The 18514-nt window shown below is 47.0% G+C and overlaps 1 protein-coding gene across 8 annotated transcripts in view; it reads left to right on the top strand.

The window, feature by feature from the left end:
- LOC137225116 (kalirin) overlaps positions 1-18514 on the top strand; it is a 460124-nt gene that overhangs the window by 186132 nt on the left and 255478 nt on the right. For all 8 annotated transcript variants that reach the window (XM_067738655.1, XM_067738652.1, XM_067738654.1 and 5 more), the window contains exon 3: positions 3706-3820. In XM_067738655.1, coding sequence (XP_067594756.1) covers positions 3706-3820 — 115 coding nt within the window. The remainder of the gene's footprint in view (positions 1-3705; positions 3821-18514) is intronic.

The following is an 18514-nucleotide window of genomic DNA, read 5'->3' as shown; positions in this document are numbered from 1 at the left end:
AGGGGTCTACTCTCAAATAAGTTTGGGAAACGCTGCCCCAAATTATAGTCCCCCTCTTGGAGATTTGCCATGTTCATTAAAGCACATGTCCTTCAGGCACATGAAAGCGTTTCCCAAGCTACAAATGATGCATTCCCTTAAAAAAACATCATGTGTGTCCGTTAGCATCTTGCAGAACTGTAGTTACATGGGCCAAACTTTTGGTATGATTTCCTAGATGTATTTTCTTGTCCTCCCCGCAAAGTACCCTAACCTACTTACCCTAGTTGGAGCCTGCCTCCCCCTGAAAAACGTGAATGCCATCCTCCCTCACGTCAGTCAGGTTCGCCTTAACCTCCCCTCTTTCAGCCTTGCCTCCTCCCCAGCCCCGTCCTGCCCGGCCTTTGTGGGAGGCCACCAGTGCCGGTTCTTGCCCATCTAACCACCCCGTCCCTCTTTATTCTCTACATTCCCGTCTTATAGCTCCCAGCACCAAAGCCTTGACTGAGGAGGCAGACAGCAGGTGTTGGGTGAGCAGGGGGATGGCGCTGCTGAAGATCCTGCCACCATCTCTGTTGCCTTTTCAAAACTTGGCTCTTTTGTCTCCCACCATCTGGGGTCCACTTCCACAATGCACACTGGCTTTAGCGAAGGGTTCTCATTCTTTGTCTCTTGCTTATTGCCCTCTGGGAGTTCAGCACTCATGTCAGTTATCAGTCAAATCCTACAGCTTCATGGCTCCTCAGTCTCCTTGGCACCAAAATCTCCTACCTCCCTACCGTGGCCACACACATCCGAGACCTTGAGCCTTGATATGTCTGTCTGTGGCCTTAGCCTCTCACCTTGCACCATTGCTGGTGTTCCCCTGTCAGTCGGGGGAATATGGATATCAGATAAAATATATGCTGTTCCCTCTCCTCTGGGCACTCATGAACCAGTAGGCCATTTCCTACCCTCACTGAGCCCTCCCCACTTAGCCCACGCATTAGTTCTATTCTGCTTTCGCTCAAGTTAGAGCCTAGCATGGACACCACAGCCAGACCTTTCAACAGAGCTCTCACTATGCCCTGGTACCCTGCCACCTACTCTTAAACCCACATGGTACCCAGTCCTGCTGTCCATTCTCTAGGGACACTCTCCAACGGTGGTCCATCCTCCTTTCTCCCAGCACCTCAAGCCCACCCTGACCCTCAACACTCTATCTCACCTAGAGAAACAGTGTCCCCCAGGCACCGCTGAGCTCTCCCTCTCCATAACTTATCTTTGTTTCCTCCTCCCTCTTTGAGTTCTGTCAGTCTGCCAAAGAGAAAGGGGCAGAACCCCTCCCCTTGTACCTACTCTGGATCCTTGGTCCATCCGTTTTCCCCACTCTTTCCAGTGTGATGATTCTTTTCCTTTATGCCTGTTCCTCCTCTTCTTCCTACAGTCTTGCAAGTTCATCTCCTTTCTGAAAAATACCTGGCTTGATCATGCAGCCCTCTCTGGATTCTTTACCCATTCTTCCTGGAGGGAAGGAATTCCACTTCCCCAGGTCTTCTCCCCCCACACCCCCTCCCCTGCCATCTGGAACCTTCTGCAGCCAACATTATGAAACCCTTGTCTCCCAGGGCATAAGTTGCTCTGCTCAGGAGGGACAGTGCCAGCAGCCCTCCAAGCCTCTTAGGTAGCCTTTGCCATCAGACCAGCCTCGGTTCCCCATGTTCCCTTAGGTCTACTCTTAAACCATCCACAGAAGGTCAGTGAGAAGGACAACAGCTGCAGGTAAAACCACCCAAGAGGTACAGATGAACATATTTTCAGGGCAGGAATAGAGATGAAGACGTAAAGAACGGACGTGTGGACGTGGAGGGGGAAGTGGGGGTGGGATGAACTGGGAGATTGGGATTGACATGTATACATTACCAGTGTAAAATAGATGGCTAGTGGGAACCTGCTGTATAGCACAGGGAGCTCAGCGCGTTCTCTGTGATGACCTAGATGTGGGGGAAGGGGGGGAGGGAGGTCCAAGAGGGAGGGGATGTATGTATACACATAGCTGATTCACAACATTGTAAAGCAATTATACTCCAAATTTTAAAAAGACAAAAAACACCCAAGAGTGAAAATCCTTCGGGTGAGCTCAAGGCTGGAGGGGAAGGTGGAGAGTGAGGGAGAACCTCCCAGCTTTGAGGGAACTTGATTCCTTCACTTCCTTTCTCTCCTGTGGAAGGCAGTTGGGAGATGGGGATCACTTACAAGGCAGATGAGATGAGGTTGGTTATCCGTAGATGGAACCAGAGCCTGTGGTTTGGAAGGTTTGGAGTGGGGGGCCAGGGCCAAGCTCTGTGGTATATCTACACAAATCTGCCGTGGTGGGGGGCTGCAGGGAAGGGATGGTGGTGCTGAAATATATTTTTCTTCAGTGTCAGCTCTCTCAGTGGCCCTGCTCTTGTTCGACCCTTTTCTCCTTGCAGCTTCCTTATTTCCTCCTCAGGAGTATCCTGGAATGGACTGGATTTTATTTGTCAAGACTCCCCTCTGTCTTGTGGTTTCTGGACCCCACAATCAGAGGGAAACATTATTCATGAACTCATACTGGGTGGGTCCCTGGGAGGCTCTGCTTTTCCTTGGAAAAGATCCTTCTTCAGGGTGCTGAGCTTTAAGCCTCTTTTCCAGTATTGGTGGTGGCCATGCCAGCCCTTACTCCCTCTTGCTCTAGATCCCTTTGTGGCCCCTGGTCTGGGCCCCTGGGGGATGTTGCGTGGCAGCCTGAGATGTGTGCGGGATGGGGCGTCTGTGATCATGACCCAGAGTTTTCTTTGTGAAATAGACAGTGCCTGTAAGGACATAGTTACTACACCTTAGCTTCGTCCTCATCTAACCTTCCTGAGAAACTTGGTCCTGCTTCCCAATCATAGCATCCATTAATAAAGAAATTTTTAAATCGTAGAGTAAATAGTGAGTAGAAAATTAGGAAAATAGCGGAAGGAAAAAGCAACCATGTAAAATCCCAGCCTTCTGATAGCAAACAATGATCATCATCTCAGTTACTCCCTCCAGCTTTTTTTAAAACCTGATATTTAGAAAACACTTGTAATCCTAGTGGGTACCTATGCATTTGCAGCGATTAAGACCTTGAGCATCCTATTCCCAATAAAGATTCATGTGCTCCTCCAGCAGGAGTGACAGGGGGCACCTCAGGCAGGCAGGCAGGGGTGGATCCTTGGTTGTGTAGAACACACTTAGGTCTTCTCTATGAGTCTAAAAACCTCCCAGCAATGATGTCCCTGCTGGATGCTTTCAGGGCTTCTCACCATGGTATTCAGTTAATCTTGAGCACTCCCTGCTCATAGAGGTCTGCAAAGAGAAGTGAACTGGAGGTTGAATTTCCAAAGACCGTAGCACTTTTAATGGCTTGTTTTCTCAGTACGAGCAGTTATCACTTCCTTCCTTATCGTCTCACATTCGTGAAGAGTACTTGTCAAAGTGCTTCCTTGTGTGCCACCTTATCAGGTCTTGCAGCAACCCTGTAATATAGTCATCATTATTTTCATCTGCATTTTGCAGATGAGCCACCAGAAAAGTCAAAAGACTTGCCCAGGGTCACGCGTGTTCCCCACACGCAAACCCCATGCCCTTGCCCTTACCCTAAGCAGTGACTGGATTTCTCTGGGCACCATCTTTCTGCCTGTTTCCAGCTCAGTTTCTAGCTGGTTTTCTTAAACTCCCTTCTCTTCCTCCCTGCAGGGGGCCGTGATAAGCGAGGTGGACCAATCCTGACCTTCCCTGCTCGCAGCAATCATGACAGAATAAGACAGGAAGACCTGAGGAAACTCGTGACCTATCTGGCCAGCGTGCCAAGGTAAGGTGAATGTCCTGCAGGGGAGGGAGGGGGAGGCTGGACTGATGCAAGTGAGTTGGAATGAGCCTCCATCCCTGCCAGGGGCCTGGCTGTTTCTGCCCTTGGAATGGATTCTAATTATTTCTGGAACATCATCACCCATTGTTCACCTCATTCCCATCATTCCCATTGTTACCGCTGGGATTCATATGGATGGAGTGGGAGCTGGATGTGGGAACCGTGGGCAGAGGTGAAGGTCCTAGGCTAAGAGGACCGGGACAGGCCCTGGAAGAGGTGACAGTGTGGCCTTGGGAGCAGCGATGGGAAACTGTTCTTTACCTTGGGGAAATGGGAATTCCAGCTGATTCCACTCTGGCTGTGTAATGGATTTTTTTCTAAAACCTCTGGCTTATGAATATGTTTGTGGCTTTTAGAGATTGGGGCAAATAACTCCACTTATATCATTCAAGAGGCAGCCTTAAACTCAATCTTAAGTCATGCATTTTCAATGGGGGTAATATTGCCTCCAAGGGGGATGAGAATTCGTTCTTGGGGATGGCAAAAAAAAAAACTTACTCTTTTATGTATTAAGCACAGCTATACACATAGTACATAAACAGATATATACAATATATTCATAGTATTAAATCTCATTGGGTGGGTGATTAAAGAAAAAAGTATAAAATGTCTCTTTTGGGCACGGGATGATTTTTCAAAAAGGTTGAGAAACACTGATTTCTGAGTGTTTCTAGGTGGTGCTGGCCTCAGAGGGTGGTGAGGGAGACATGCCAGGGACATGGAGTATATCTTTTAAGAAGGGGTAGGAGAGACCTTTGCCTAGTCAGAGAATCATAGAATGTGAGAGCCGGCAGAGCCCTGAGAAGTAATCCAGGCAAATACATGTCATGTTCTGCTTAGGAAACAGGGTCCGTATGGGATTAGAGTTGCTTACGGGGGTGGGGCAGTGGCAGAGCTTGGTCAGAACCCTCCTGACTCCTGCCCCAGTGCTCTCCTCATCCTTGCTCGTGGCCAGCGAGAACTCTGTTCTCTCTTAGTGGGGTTGGAGCCTGTCAAGTGTTCGTTGTGGTAAATAAGAAGTGATGACTGGGGCCTTTAGAACCTTCATCTTGTCTCTGTGCATTTTATAGGGGAATTAGTCAATCACAGAGAGGACGTCTGCCTTTGCGGGGAGGCCTTGGCTAATTGTTGAACGTGCTGATTAAGTTCTTGAAGCAGGTGTCAAGCGAGGCCAGCACTTCATTTGAAAGGGCTGTGGTGGTGGGGTGGGGGCACATGTACAGAGGTTGGTGGATGGTGACGGGCAGGTGGAAAAGGGGATTTAGGAGCCATCATCGAATGCTTGGAAGAACGTGGAACAGAATGGGGAGCCCTGAAGAGCTCCGAGCAGAAGGCTGTGAACAAATAGATGTCAGATGGTGTCGTTCTTTTCTTTATGCTATCCAGAGGGAACCTGAAAAAAGATGAAAGGTCTTAAGGTCCAATGAAAGGGACTTAGGTTATATCCGAAGAAGAACTTCTAAACTTTGAGTGCATGAGACTTGGATGAAGAATAGAAGAGTTTTTCCCCAGAGGTCTTTATACAGAAGAAATATTCCCATCTGTCTTGGAGGCAAGGAGCTGGATTAAATAACCCATGATTGATGAGGGTAATTTAGCAATTTAGCCATCTAGGGGCTAAGCATTTTAAAAAGCATCTTTCCCGAGTATACTACTAACAGGAATAAAACTAGGCATTTTCTGAAGCGATATATAGGAAAAGTTTTTTGGGGGACCCATGACAGACTCTTAGTTCTTTTAGAGACAGAAGAAATTTGGGATCCGGAAGACTATGTTTTTCTTTCTGGTAGGTTTATCACATCCCTGCAGCTAATGCATACTCATCTTTTCTTTAGAATAGAAGGTGAAAGAATTGGAAGACCATTTTCTTAATTCTGACTTGTTAAGCAAAGATGGGACAAAACAGATTGGAAGCAATTAAAAAGGAAAAGGTTTCTGCTGGGTGAAGGGGAACAAAATCCAATAGGGGCTGGGAGGAAGGTCATGAAAAAGGAGAAACAATATGTTGTCGTTGGAGGAACATACTAGATGCAGGCTCTCTGCTTCCCAGTGGGTGGTCACAAGCATTGCCTCCCAGGCTCCTGAGAACAGAAAAGGTTCTTCACAGGTTCTGGCAGGTGGGAGGTAAGAATCCTGTTGCTACTTTCAGTGGGAAGAATTGTTCAGGGCTGCCTGCTGCCTCCCTCCCAAGGGGCCTATGTTCACCAGGAGTGTGTGTACCTGGCAGGCTAAAGAGTTTACCAACTAGTCATGCCCACCCATCACTTTCTAATTCTGTCGGCCACAAGTTCATACGTGAAGACTGTTTGAAACAAAACCTGGGACAGAGCTGTTCCAAAGACAGTGAGGTCTGGGGAGGAAAACTGAAGGACTTAGCGCATCAGGTAGTGTTTGCCACTCTTCTGCTTAGCCATGGCTTTGGGAAAGAAAGGATACTGTGAAAATGAATAGCTAGACTAGGAAGGTGACAGTGATGAGAAGACATGGCCTATTCTGGGTCATGGGCAAGGAAGCTAGAAATATAGCCTCCTGTGGAGTGGAGTGTGCTCTTCAGACTGGTGTAATCATCTGTGGGTGACATTTGACATTCATTTATTCAAGCATTTATTTATTATTTATTTATTTAGCAAATATTTAGAGCCTCAATAAGCCAGACCGATTCAGGATTCATGGTGAGCAGGAACAGACATTTTGAGAAATTTAGGGAAAACCTGGCTATTTCCCTACCCAGTGACCATAAAGGACAGCACAGTATATAATTGTGCTGGTAGCCTAGGGGATGAAGCAGCCCGCAGAAGACAAGCAAATAGGAACAGTAAGTGATGAAGGAGGAGCCCAGAATCTAAGGAACCAATCAGCTTGATTGCCATTTTGGGCACCACTCTAGAATAAGTGATTAAACAGATGGTTGTGATAATTTATGAATTATCACAGTGTACCCTTTATGAATATGAAGGGTATGTTTGTCTTTCTGGTAGGTTTATCACATCCATGCAGCTAATACACACTCATCTTTCCTTTAGAATAGAAAGTGAAAGATTAGAAGAACACTTTTATTAATTCTGACTTGTTAAGCAAAAATGGGACAAAGCAGATTGGAAGCGATTAGAAAGGCAAAGGTTTCTGCTGAGTGAAGGGGAGCAAAACCCAAGAGGGGCTGGGAGGAAGGATGGTTGTGTGAAATGAATGGGAAGAAATAGTCCCGCTATCCTGTGTGAAGGCCAGGTCATGTCTGGACTACTGCGTTCAGTTCTGCAGCATTGAACTCTGCCAACCCCCTTTGAGGAGCTACGTGGACCAGTTAGAGCAGGGGTACGCAACCACTACTGGCCCGTGGCCTGTTAGAAACCAGGCCGCACAGCAGGAGGTGAGCAGCGGGTGAGCGAGCGAAGCTCCATCTGTATTTACAGCCGCTCCCCATTGCTCGTATTACCGCCTGAGCGCCACCTCCTGTTAGCATTATGGTGAGTTGTATAATTATTTCATTATATATTACAGTGTAATAATAATAGAAATAAAGTGCACAATAAATGTAATATGCTTGAATCATCCCGAAACCATCCCCCACCCCCTTCCATGGAAAAATTGTCTTGCATGAAACCGGCCCCTGGTGCCAAAAAGGTTGGGGGCCGCTGAGTTAGAGTGTTGTCAGGAGAGCAGCACACCGAGGGATCCACAAACTGTGTCTCTTCAGTTGAAGGACTGAAGGATGTTTTCTTGCAGGAGTGAAAATGGAAGAAAAGTGATTCCTGACTTCAGGTATCAGGAGAGCTGCCCCAAAGAGGAGGGAACGGGCATGGTCTCTGTCGAATCAAAGGGTAGAAGTTAGAGAGATCAGGACTCTGAAGTGGAGAAAGAATCTGCCCAGGAGCTGTCCAGCAGTAACACTGCTGCCTCTGGAGAAAGTGAGCTTCCTGTTGCTGGCTACTAGATGACCTTCTGTTAGCGATGCTGTAGGAAGGATACCTCCAGTGGATTGGAGGCTGGATTAGATCATTTCTAAGAAGCTTTCCTGCCCTGAATTCTTTGTTTCTATGATATTGGGAAAAAATACATCATAAAATCTAGAACCTCAAAACAGTATTACCACCCCACCAACATACACTCTCTTTCTCAGGTTCCCTAAATAATTTAAGGCCTAGAATTTCACTTCAGATCTTGTCTACATCTTAAATCCTAAGAGAACTCCTTTCCTGTCCCCTTGTACTCTGGGTGGGAGTTTTGAGGTATCACCCAGGGCAAAGCATCATCCTGGAGTGATGTGTTTGTGACAGTATCAGTTACGCTTTTGGGATCCATCTCAGCCTGAGATGAGTCCTTTCCAACTTCCCTTTCTTGCTCCTGCTGAGTATGAGCATCTATCTCCTTGGGCTTCTCCAAGCTTTCTGTTATCTTATTCTGAGGAATCATGGAATATTAGGGTAGGAAGAGAGGCCTTAGGAGTCTTCTAATGCAACTTTCTGACAACTCCATTCACTCAATTTAACAAATATTTATTGAGTGCCTAATATGAGCCAGGGCATGGATAGGTATCTTGGTGAACTCCCATGTTATCTTTTCTGTCATCCGTCCTACACTTATCTAGCTTTTTTGTCCTTCTGCTCTACTATCTGCTTGCAGTTACTTGTACCTGAAAGGAGTGGAAAGGAAATACTCAGAAACAATCAGTTGATGAATGTCCCTAGAAATTGAGAGACAGATAGAAGATCTAGGCTGAGAGTAAACAATTACCCCAGCATAACTCACAGTATGGGTAATCTACCCACTGTGATAATTGGGAGTTGACCATATGCTTGGAATAGAAATTTCTAAGTATCTAGTAAAGAAATCCCAGGTGGTTTTATTGCATTGAATTCCTTCTCTTCTTCATCATTGTTATCCTGCTTTGTCATGAACATCTTTCTGCTGCTCCCAAGGGTACCGATTGTTAGCCCCTTGATGTATCAGCCACTTAACTCTGTTCCTAGCAGTGCTGCTGAGATGCTGAGTGTTCCAGCAAGGAATGCAGGTGTCATACTGGTGGGGAAAGATGACAAGAAATTAAGATGGGATATTCTGCAATGCCAGTCAAACCAAGGTGCCAATATTCACAGCTTATTATTTGATAACATTTGCTCTCGTTCTGCTGATTTCAGCAAGAGATAAATTGGGCTTATAGCCAGCACTATCTTTGTGCAGCATCACCAGAAAATAGAAGTAACCAGAGAGAGCCAGGAAGACAGTTAAAAGATGAGTAGGGAAAAACGGCAAGGATTTCCTCCCATTATATTCAGCACGAGAGAATCCAAGCTATGGAAACTGTCATCACTGAATCCGTCTGTTGTAAGGGCCTGTTGCGTTGTGTCATTGGCATCCTGCCCTTTGCTCTGAGATCATCAATTAAAGGAGGAGGCAGGGAGTAGTGATGGAAGGTTCAGAAGATAGAGCCAATGAGGACATTTGCCTAAAGTTTATCCCTTTCCAGATCCCTTTTTAATTTCTTTTGTTGCTTATATATAAAGGGTTTATAATTTCTATTACACTTCCCACATTCTACACAAAATTCTTAGCAGTATCAGTAAAGTGTTCCTGTTGTTAGGTGTACATAATCCAAGCCCTGAAGAGCAAATAGTATTCTCCCCTGCTGCTAAGGAACATAACATCACAATAGTAACAACCATTGTCAGCGATCACCTTCCTTGGAGCCATACAGACCCTCACAGCAAAGCGAAGAGAGGCATCTTCGGATAGATGGAAGGCACTGGGGTTCAGATCCCAGCTCTACCACTTCTGAGTCAGGGAACATGTGACCACTCCACCCGGGTTATCTGAGAAGAGTTTAACAAAGGCACACTTGACAATGATGCGGTAGGCACCAGGGAAAGCAGCAAGGTGTGGATTTCCAAGTTATCCCAGAGCTGGCAATAGCAGAGAGGGAAGACATTACGACTTCTAGGCCTGAAGGGGCAAGGTGAGGAGAGGTGCATAGAACCTGGAGAGGTAGCTGTACGAGAGGGCTGCTTGACAAGAGCTGTGACCTTCAGTAGAGAGTTGTCACCAACTCATGGTGATTCCATGATGTGGGGCAAGGGAAGTCGATACTCTTGCTTCCTCCCTCCCATTCTCTGACCTCCTGTCATTGTTTTTCATTGATTGAATGCAACCAAAGCCAGGTGACAGGGGGCTCATTGAGGCAGTCCATGTGGGTCAGCCTCCCAGGGCATCGGGTAGAGGGGAGAAGATAGAGAATGGATTCAGAGGGGCAAAAGGAAGATGTTTGACATAGGTTGAGACCGTGGGCATATGACTCAACTTTTCTGAGTCCAGTATTCTAATTTTTAATTTGGGAAAAGAACGACCATCTCACAAGGGTGTTGTGAGGAAACTATGTAGCAATCTCTCATGCCTAGCACCCAGGCAGGTACTAGCGGCAGCAGGTGTGGCCCCTGGAGGGGGGTGATTGACCCCAGATGCCCCCGACCGAGCTGTGTCTCACTCACCAGGTGTGGCTCACACCCCCTTTGCTTCCTTCCCACCTTGCCTTGTCCCTGCAGTAGGTTGGGCCGCCCCCTTGGGGCACAGGAAGGCAGGCAGGGGCAGGAGGGGTTTAAGCCCCGTCCCGCCTCTAAGCAAGCTCCAGCCTACCTTGCCCTCACCCTGGAATCTAGTGCAGTGATGAAAATGCAGAGTCACCTTTATCCAGGTGAGGCCCAGGAGGCCTGGGCTCCCGGTGGCAGCCACTTAAGGCGGGCTAGAGCCACTCCCTGTCCCTGTCTGCTTCCACTCTGGGCCTCGGTTTCCCCTTCCTTCCCTCACTCGGGGCACTAATAGCAAGGAGCTAGCCTTGCCCACTCCCATCCAACTGCTCCTCCCCAACCCCCACGGTTCTGGTTCCATCTTTCCTCTGTTCACAAACTACCTCTGGACAGCTGTGTTGTTTTTTGTCCAATGTTTCATTCATTCCTTTTTTTTTTTTTTCCAGAAAAGGATATATATATATATATATATATATATATATTTTTTTTTTTTTTGCGGTACGTGGGCCTCTCACTGTTGTGGCCTCTCCCGTTGCGGAGCACAGGCTCCGGACGCGCAGGCTCAGCGGCCATGGCTCACGGGCCCAGCCGCTCCGCGGCATGTGGGATCTTCCCGGACTGGGGCACGAACCCGTGTCCCCTGCATCGGCAGGCGGACTCTCAACCACTGCGTCACCAGGGAAGCCCAAGAAAAGGATATTTTTTTATTCAAGTAACTGCAAATAGGAAACCAGAGCGGGGGCGCCCAGGCTGGGACAAATAATGGCTACCTCCTCCCTGATAGAACAGGGGGAGAAGGTGGCCCCTACACCCAACAGTCACCACCGGCCCCCCTTCTTACTCTGCTGCAGCATCCTAGGGGCAGGACCCCACCTTCCCTTGGACTGGGGTAGTCGGTAACCGAGCCTGCTTTGCCCCAGGCCCCTTCCCTTAAGAGCATCTTGGAGGAGGGGCATGTGGGCAGAACAGGAGGCAATGAGGATGAACATTTGGCGCTGGTAGCAGCAGCAATGGATGTCTAAGATGCCTAGCACCCGGACATTCAGTACTTTATAGTCTGTCTCCTAGAGGAACCTAATAATAATAATAACTATAAGTATAAATACATATATGGCAATATTTGCTGCATATGAAGGAACAGGTGTAATGTATGTGTCAATTATAAAGCATAATAATAAATCGAACGCCTGAGAGCCCACCCCCAAACTCAGAAGCAGGACATCACCTCTGCTCTTGAAGCTACCTGTGGCTCTTCCCCGCCCTAGTCTCACCTACTTCTCCCAGAAAGAACTATTATCCTCAGTTTTGTGTTTATCCTTGTCTGGCTTCTTTTGGTATAGTTTACCACATGTTTGCATAAATGATATATTGTTTAGTTTTGCACGATTTTTTTTTTTTTTTGCGGTACATGGGCCTCTCTCTGTTGTGACCTCTCCCGCTGCGGAGCACAGGCTCCGGATGCGCAGGCTCAGCGGCCATGGCTCACGGGCCCAGCCGCTCCGCGGCATGTGGGATCCTCCCGGACCGGGGCACGAACCCGCGTCCCCTGCATTGGCAGGCGGGCTCCCAACCACTGCGCCACCAGGGAAGCCCGTGATTTTGAGCTTTATAAAAATGGTATTATACCATGTATAGTTTTCTGTGACTACTGTGCTATGCAACAACATGGATAAATCTTCAAACATAATTTTGAGTTGAAAAAAAGCACTTAATGCTTCCAACCTCTGGAACTGATCTATTAAGTAATACATAAATGCTAGCCATTATTATTATCTTCAAACCTACATTATTGCACTGTTGTGAGTATTCTGTATACATTAACTTAGTTTTCACAGCATTTTGAAATGGGTCTTATTTATTCCCATTTTGCATATGAGGAAACTGAGTCTCAAAGAGGTTAGATAACTTGCTAATGGACACACAGCCAGTGTAATTTGGAGCACCAGAGCCTGCGCTTTTATCCTCTGAATAGATGAGGAGGCCACAGTGAAGGAGGCAGTGGTTGATGGAGTGCAGGGGACAGATTTGGAGAGAGAAGGAAGGTAGACCCTGAAGGATAGGATTGGATTGGAGCAGGACAGTAGAAGAGGGTAGTAAGGAGATGAGGGGCAGATGATGTAATTTCGGTGGGCAGTGGCATCCTGTCCATCAAACCTGCTTCCTCCAAGGTTCTCTTTGGATTTTAAGTGTGAAGCTTGCTGCAGGTGGGAAATGCAGGTGGCAGTTGCCTGAAACCTGGGTTTCTGCTGGCCGAGACAGCAGTGGTGACTGTGGATGTGCAGGATAATGAAGGTGGTGACTCAGACTTCCTCCCCCAGGTCTTTGTGTTCAGTTTTAGACACACAGATGCTATTCATTTATGCTCATCTGTGTATGACAGTCAACTATTTTTCAGTAATTAATTACACTAAGGGATGTAGTAGGGGGAAAAAAGCACTTAAGACCATGGAAACTATTTAAAGAGATAAGTAAAAAGGCTGTCTGTAGTAGGGATGCGGAACATAAAGCCTGGAATGGTGGGGGTGGCCTCTTTTGTATTCTAGGGGGCTCATCCTGTTCTGTTTCCTCGGGTCTTAGATGTTTCTGTCACTCAGCCACCTGCCTAGTTCGATCTTGCATTGCTCTGGCGTCAGAAGCACAATCCTGGCATTACTCAGCAGTCAGCTCATAGGCATTTTGAAGTTAGTTCACTTCCGTGACCGTGCCACTGCTGGACTTGGCAGGTCTGTGTCTATGCTGGTGCAGTTCTGAGGCAGAGGGCCAGCCAGAGGGACTCTTGGAAGCCTTGTGAAAAGCCACTGTGTGTGTGTGCGTGTGCGTGTGTGTGTGCGTGTGTATGTATAGAGTGGGGAGAGCCAGCTGCGATGCTTCACATGCAGAGGCAAGCATTTGTGATTCCCTGGAGAACGATAACCTGGACAATCAGAGGCGGAAACCATGTGGTCATGAAGTAACTATGGGAAGCAGCACTCATTATTCCAGAAATGCTTCCAGTAAACGCCTTTAGGTGATAAATCAAGGACTCAGCACTGGACAGAAGGGTTCCTGATGGAGAGGGTGTGTTGTTTTTTCTTCACATGCGTCTTCAATGTGACCCTTAGAAGGGACTTTGGACATTGCCACTGACTTGGTGGGAGTGGAACTGTGGACTAATAGAGGAAGAAAGAGTGGCCTTGAGGACAAAAATTGATCCTGGAAATTTTGCAGGGGGTTCCAGTCCAGGAAGAATGAACCCCTGAACCCTCCCCTGTAGGAGGAGAAATGTGCATGCAGCTGACAAACTGCCTCGCCTGTAAAATAGGCATAGAAATATCACCAGATGCAACGGTAGTGAGGATTACTAGAGAACACAGGTAAGGTACCTAGCCTAGGACTCGGCACACGGCACGGGCTGGTGGCAAACAGTGGTTTCTTTCCCTTTCCTTGCTTGGCAGTGGGGACCTTGTTTTGTCACTTGTCCTTTATTGTCTCTAGCACAGCTTTGTCAGAGTCAAGGTTAGGGTGATGGTTAAGGTTAGGGTAAGAGCTAGTAGAATGGTAGTAATAGTAATAAGATCAGTATCGCCTAGCAGGCTTGTAATAAATACTGAATGAATGAATATATATGCCTAATAGTGTGATAAAGTCTTGGCCTCTTTTTCAAAGTAGAAAAATATTTCTGTATTATAGAAAATAAATGCAGAAAATAGAAAGAATTTTAAAAAACCACTTGTAACTCTAACCTCTAGAAATAGGAATAATTAATATATTGACATTTTTTCCTTCCTATATTTTTCCTTTGGAGATTTTTAAAAGCAGAATTGAATCATATTGGTTATTTAATTTTGCTTCTTATTTTATTCCACTTAATATTATACCCTAAGACTATTTTCATAACATTAAAAACTTTTTATGCATAATACTATAGCTTGGGAGACACCATATTCTAATGAACCCTATCATTAGACATCTAAGTCATTTCCAAAACTTCAGTGCTGTAGGTAACTCTCAGTAAACGTCTTTGTTTGTGGACCTTTGTCTACATCTTAAATGGTTTCTTTGGGATAGATTTGTGGCAATCATGGATTTTTTTAAGGCTAGTGATACACGTCGCCACATTTCTTTCCAAATTTCCCAATTTATACTTCCAGTATGTCTTGCCATAGAGTTCCACGTCTTCATATTTCTCCAAATTTAAGTTTATATGCTCCTTACTGCCCAGAACCCACTGTGCAAACATTGTCATTACCATTATCAAGAACCCTAATTTAGGGCCATATGTTATGCAAACCTGACCCGGGATTTGAAAGAGTAGAAGAATTGGCCACAGGACCTGCCCTTTGGGGTCTTCCAGGGTAGGATTCCTTTCACTTGCCTAAACTAATAGGGATGTTAAAGGGGACCATACATTAAAGTGCAGATCTGATAAGAAATCTATAAAGACTTAATTGCTTTTTGCCCTTGGTGAATCTTTAGTTTTGCTTCTGGGTGTATTTCAGCTCCTTGACTGGTTGTGTAATTAGTTCCTCGCTTGGCACAAAGTAGTTGTTAATCTTCTCTGCTCTTATCTGAGCTGAGGTCCTTATCTGCCTTCCACTGAGAAAGTTGGGTCTCCTTGGAGTTTGTCTCTGGGCAGCAATGTTGTACGAGCCTCTAAAGCTTAGGTGGGGTCATTTACTTTCTTGTTTAGGCTTCTGAAGTCTATGGCTCACCAACAACAGGCTGATTAGGAAGCTGATGTTTCTGGTTCCACTTAGATTAGGTAAACTTCAGCATTGCTGGTGATATAAGTCCCAGTATATTCAGGTCTTTCAGGAATTCTTGCTGGAGAATCAGGATGATTTAAATTTAGTTCAGATTCATTTGGCTGGAATATTGGAAATGAGAGAGCTCCCTGAATATGGATACTGGAGAGACAGCCTGGCACTGGGGAAGAGGATGTGTTTTTCACTTGGTGGGTTCCAGATTTGGGGTTGTTTCTCCCGCCCCCATTAGGTAATTATTTTCAGCATGTTTTGTATTTCTCTTCCCCTGTCATTGGTTAGGTTCTATCATGTGCCCCTCACTGGTGTTTGGGGTTGTGTATGTTTTTTTGGCATGTATTGGATGCTGACACTTCATGTTATGATACTTTAGTTTTGTTGAGACTGCCTTTACCATGTACGTATACTTCTGGCAATTTAGGTATGCTGCCACCACGTGGTGGAGTACATTAGCTCAGCTGCCTGGAAGATACAGATGGGTTTTTGTCAGAGGCTCTAAATGGTAATATTCTGCTCTCTCCTCACTAGACCTTAGATTTTCTAGGCTTTACTTTTCAAATTTTAATGAAACATTTAAACTTAAGTAACCACTAAGTGACAATTATTTTTCCTCAACTACAAAATGGGTTTAATATAATCTTTCCTAGACAACTGTAGTAAATATTAAATAACGTTTAATACTTGAGTATGTAATAATTGTCTCACCGAGGAGAAGTATTCCTGTTTCTAAATTGAGCAAGTGTGACAGCCAGTCCTGTTTCTTCCGGAACCCAGACAGGAGCACTTGGTTAGAGCCACCGTGACTCAGCTAGGACACATGTTTTTCTGAGTCATTTACTGACATCATCCAAGCGTGCATCCTGATGGTCCTACTCCCTCTTTCCCTTTCTCTCAGAGCCTCCCTCCTCTCCCCCCGCCCCCTGCCTCATTCTAGGTCAAGCAAGGACCAGCCTTGGTTTTGAGAACTATTCAAAAACCTTAAAACCAGTACATTTTTCTGCCTCTTGTCTCAGACTGTTCCGTGCAGTCCTGAGCTGGAATTTCATCTGTTTCCATTGCTAGCAGTTTGTGTGCCAGGTTTTGCGCAGAAACTCCTCTTGGCCTGGTACCCGAGGCAAGGTCTGAACCTCGCGCTGTGACACTCTCCACCCTGATTCCCTGTGCCGGAAGAGACTGTCCTCTCATCTCCAGACTGGAGGCTATTTTCCTTTGCGGGAAACTCAGGCTTCGGAACTTATTTGCTGAAGAGAAATTCCCTGTTTTGGACCCGGAATAAGGCAAGAACCACTCCTCCCCCTGACCTAGCCCAGACCGGGATGGAGTGCTCCGTTAGGGAGCCTGCAAATCGGTCCAGATTTAATTCTGTGCATAGATGGGACAATTGTTTAGTTCTTACATACACATCAACTTAGAGATAATGGTCAGATAATCCTCTGGTTTTGTCAGGCTGAACTTGCAGACCAGGGAGGGGTCCCAGTCCTTGCCCTTGGGAAAGCTTGCAGTCTAGTGGAGGTTCTAGGACCCACTGGAGAAAACCAACTAAACGTTCTCCAGGCATTTGTTCCATAAGCATAGCAGTTCAGTGGATGTCATCAGAGATAGTTTATTGGATGTCTAATCTGAACTGAATTTTAAAAGAAGTAGATGGATTAGAACCCTGGAGCTTGAGGCAGGAAGGGATTGTAGAGGTCAGCCAGGCCAGCCCCTTCACTTTAAAAGGGTGGAATGCTGTCCAGAGAGTGCGTTGAGATGCCCAGGGCCACCCAGCTGGCCAGTGCTGTTGCTGGTTGCTGTAACCCCACTCTTCCCCCCTAACATGGACAGGACCCGTGGGCCAGCAGGTGGTCCCCAGAACAGCATGCAGTGGGGTCAGGACCTCCCTGGGGTCTTACGTGGAGGGATTGTCCACTGACCCACAAGCTCTCAGGGCCTCTGAGCTAGCTGTGGGTGTGGGCAAAGGCCCGTTGGAGCCCTTCATGTTTAGTTTAAATTCCAAACATGTCCCCCTCCCTTGGGTTTCTCCGTTGGCTCTCCTCAACCTCCCTTGCTGCTCTCAGGTTTGCATCCGTGCCTGAGCCTTCACAGGGTTTTCCACCGTGGAAATCACAGGGACCCTCACTGGTGTCAGAAGGCAGGAAGGCTGGCTCCTGGGTGAGATCTCCTGCTCTGCGTGAAGCGGAGCTCCTGCGTTGGCAAAGCCCAGCGGGCCTGGCCCCGAGGGTGCCTGTGAGGGCAGCTGACGGTGTCTGCGTTGGTGGTTTATTAGGGCATGTGTCTGTGCGTGCAGGCAAATAGCAGCGGGCTCTCAAGAACGTGACTGTTACTTAGGGAGGAGGAGAGGTGGTGTGCGCAGGCAGTTTTCACCAAAGATTGTTTCCTGGAGGAAGCGTGCGGTTTATTAATGAGGATTCCACCTGCCCTGCTAGGAAACCGGAGCCCCGCTGGAGAAGGGGGAACCCCCGTGAGAGGGTGCGGCGAGGTGGGGATGCAGCGAGAGGAGGAGAAGGAGTGGTGATGGCAACAGGGATTGCAGTGAGCAGGGTGTCCCTGGTACACGGCACACTGTGGCAGCCTCTCCTGAGTCAGCTCTCTTCTCTCTTCTCTGTCTCCCGGCTTTGGAAAAGCTCCCTGTGTTCTATAGCTGGGGTAACTGAGACACTGTGGTTAGACAGGTTACAGTCTTTGGAATGTGGATTCAGTCTTTGGTCTACTACTCACAGATGTATGAGCAGTGATTATAATGACATTTTTTTACAGTTAAAAAGATGACTGGTTTTTCACCTGGCCTGACTATGGGAAAGAAGGGGCAGATGGTGAAGGCCAGAGGAGCATGGCCCTGGAGTTGGTCTGGGGAGGGCAGGGGAAAGGCTGTGTGGAGAGGTTGTGGGTTTTGGTTTCTGTTCATTCTTTCTTTCCCTCGCTGCTTTGGTTTCCATTTCATTTCTGTTTCATGTTCTGAATGCCCTAGAAGGAAGGGACAGACAGCTCTGTGAAGGAGGGTGGGAAATAGGACAGGAGGCTGAGGTTGGGAAATGGATATGTCAGTTTCCACCCCAGCCGCCTGAACCCTCTGCCACCTGCCCTCTCTGGCCAGCCAACCCCAGACTTCTAGGAGCAATGGTTCTGGTCCTTCTCCCGAGTTTCCAAGCTCCTTTTCTCCTAGCCGAGAGTAGCTCCTTGCAAGTGCCCTGCCCCAGGCCAGTCTTGCTTAGAAAGCAGATCTCTTCCTTTGGTGAACGGGAGTTGTTATTTCAGAATCTGTGAGACTGTAAGATAATAACCTGGTGGGTTAACACACGCCAGGGTTTATATGCAGCTGACCAGGCTGGCCCTGATGGGAGCCTTCCTTTGGAAGGCTGCATCCTTTTACCTTGGTGCTG

The sequence above is a fragment of the Pseudorca crassidens genome, chromosome 5 (assembly GCF_039906515.1).
Source record: "Pseudorca crassidens isolate mPseCra1 chromosome 5, mPseCra1.hap1, whole genome shotgun sequence".
In the NCBI taxonomy this organism is placed as follows: Eukaryota; Metazoa; Chordata; class Mammalia; order Artiodactyla; family Delphinidae; genus Pseudorca; species Pseudorca crassidens.
Note: the sequence above shows the minus strand (reverse complement) of the source record. Positions and strands in the feature narration are given on the sequence as shown.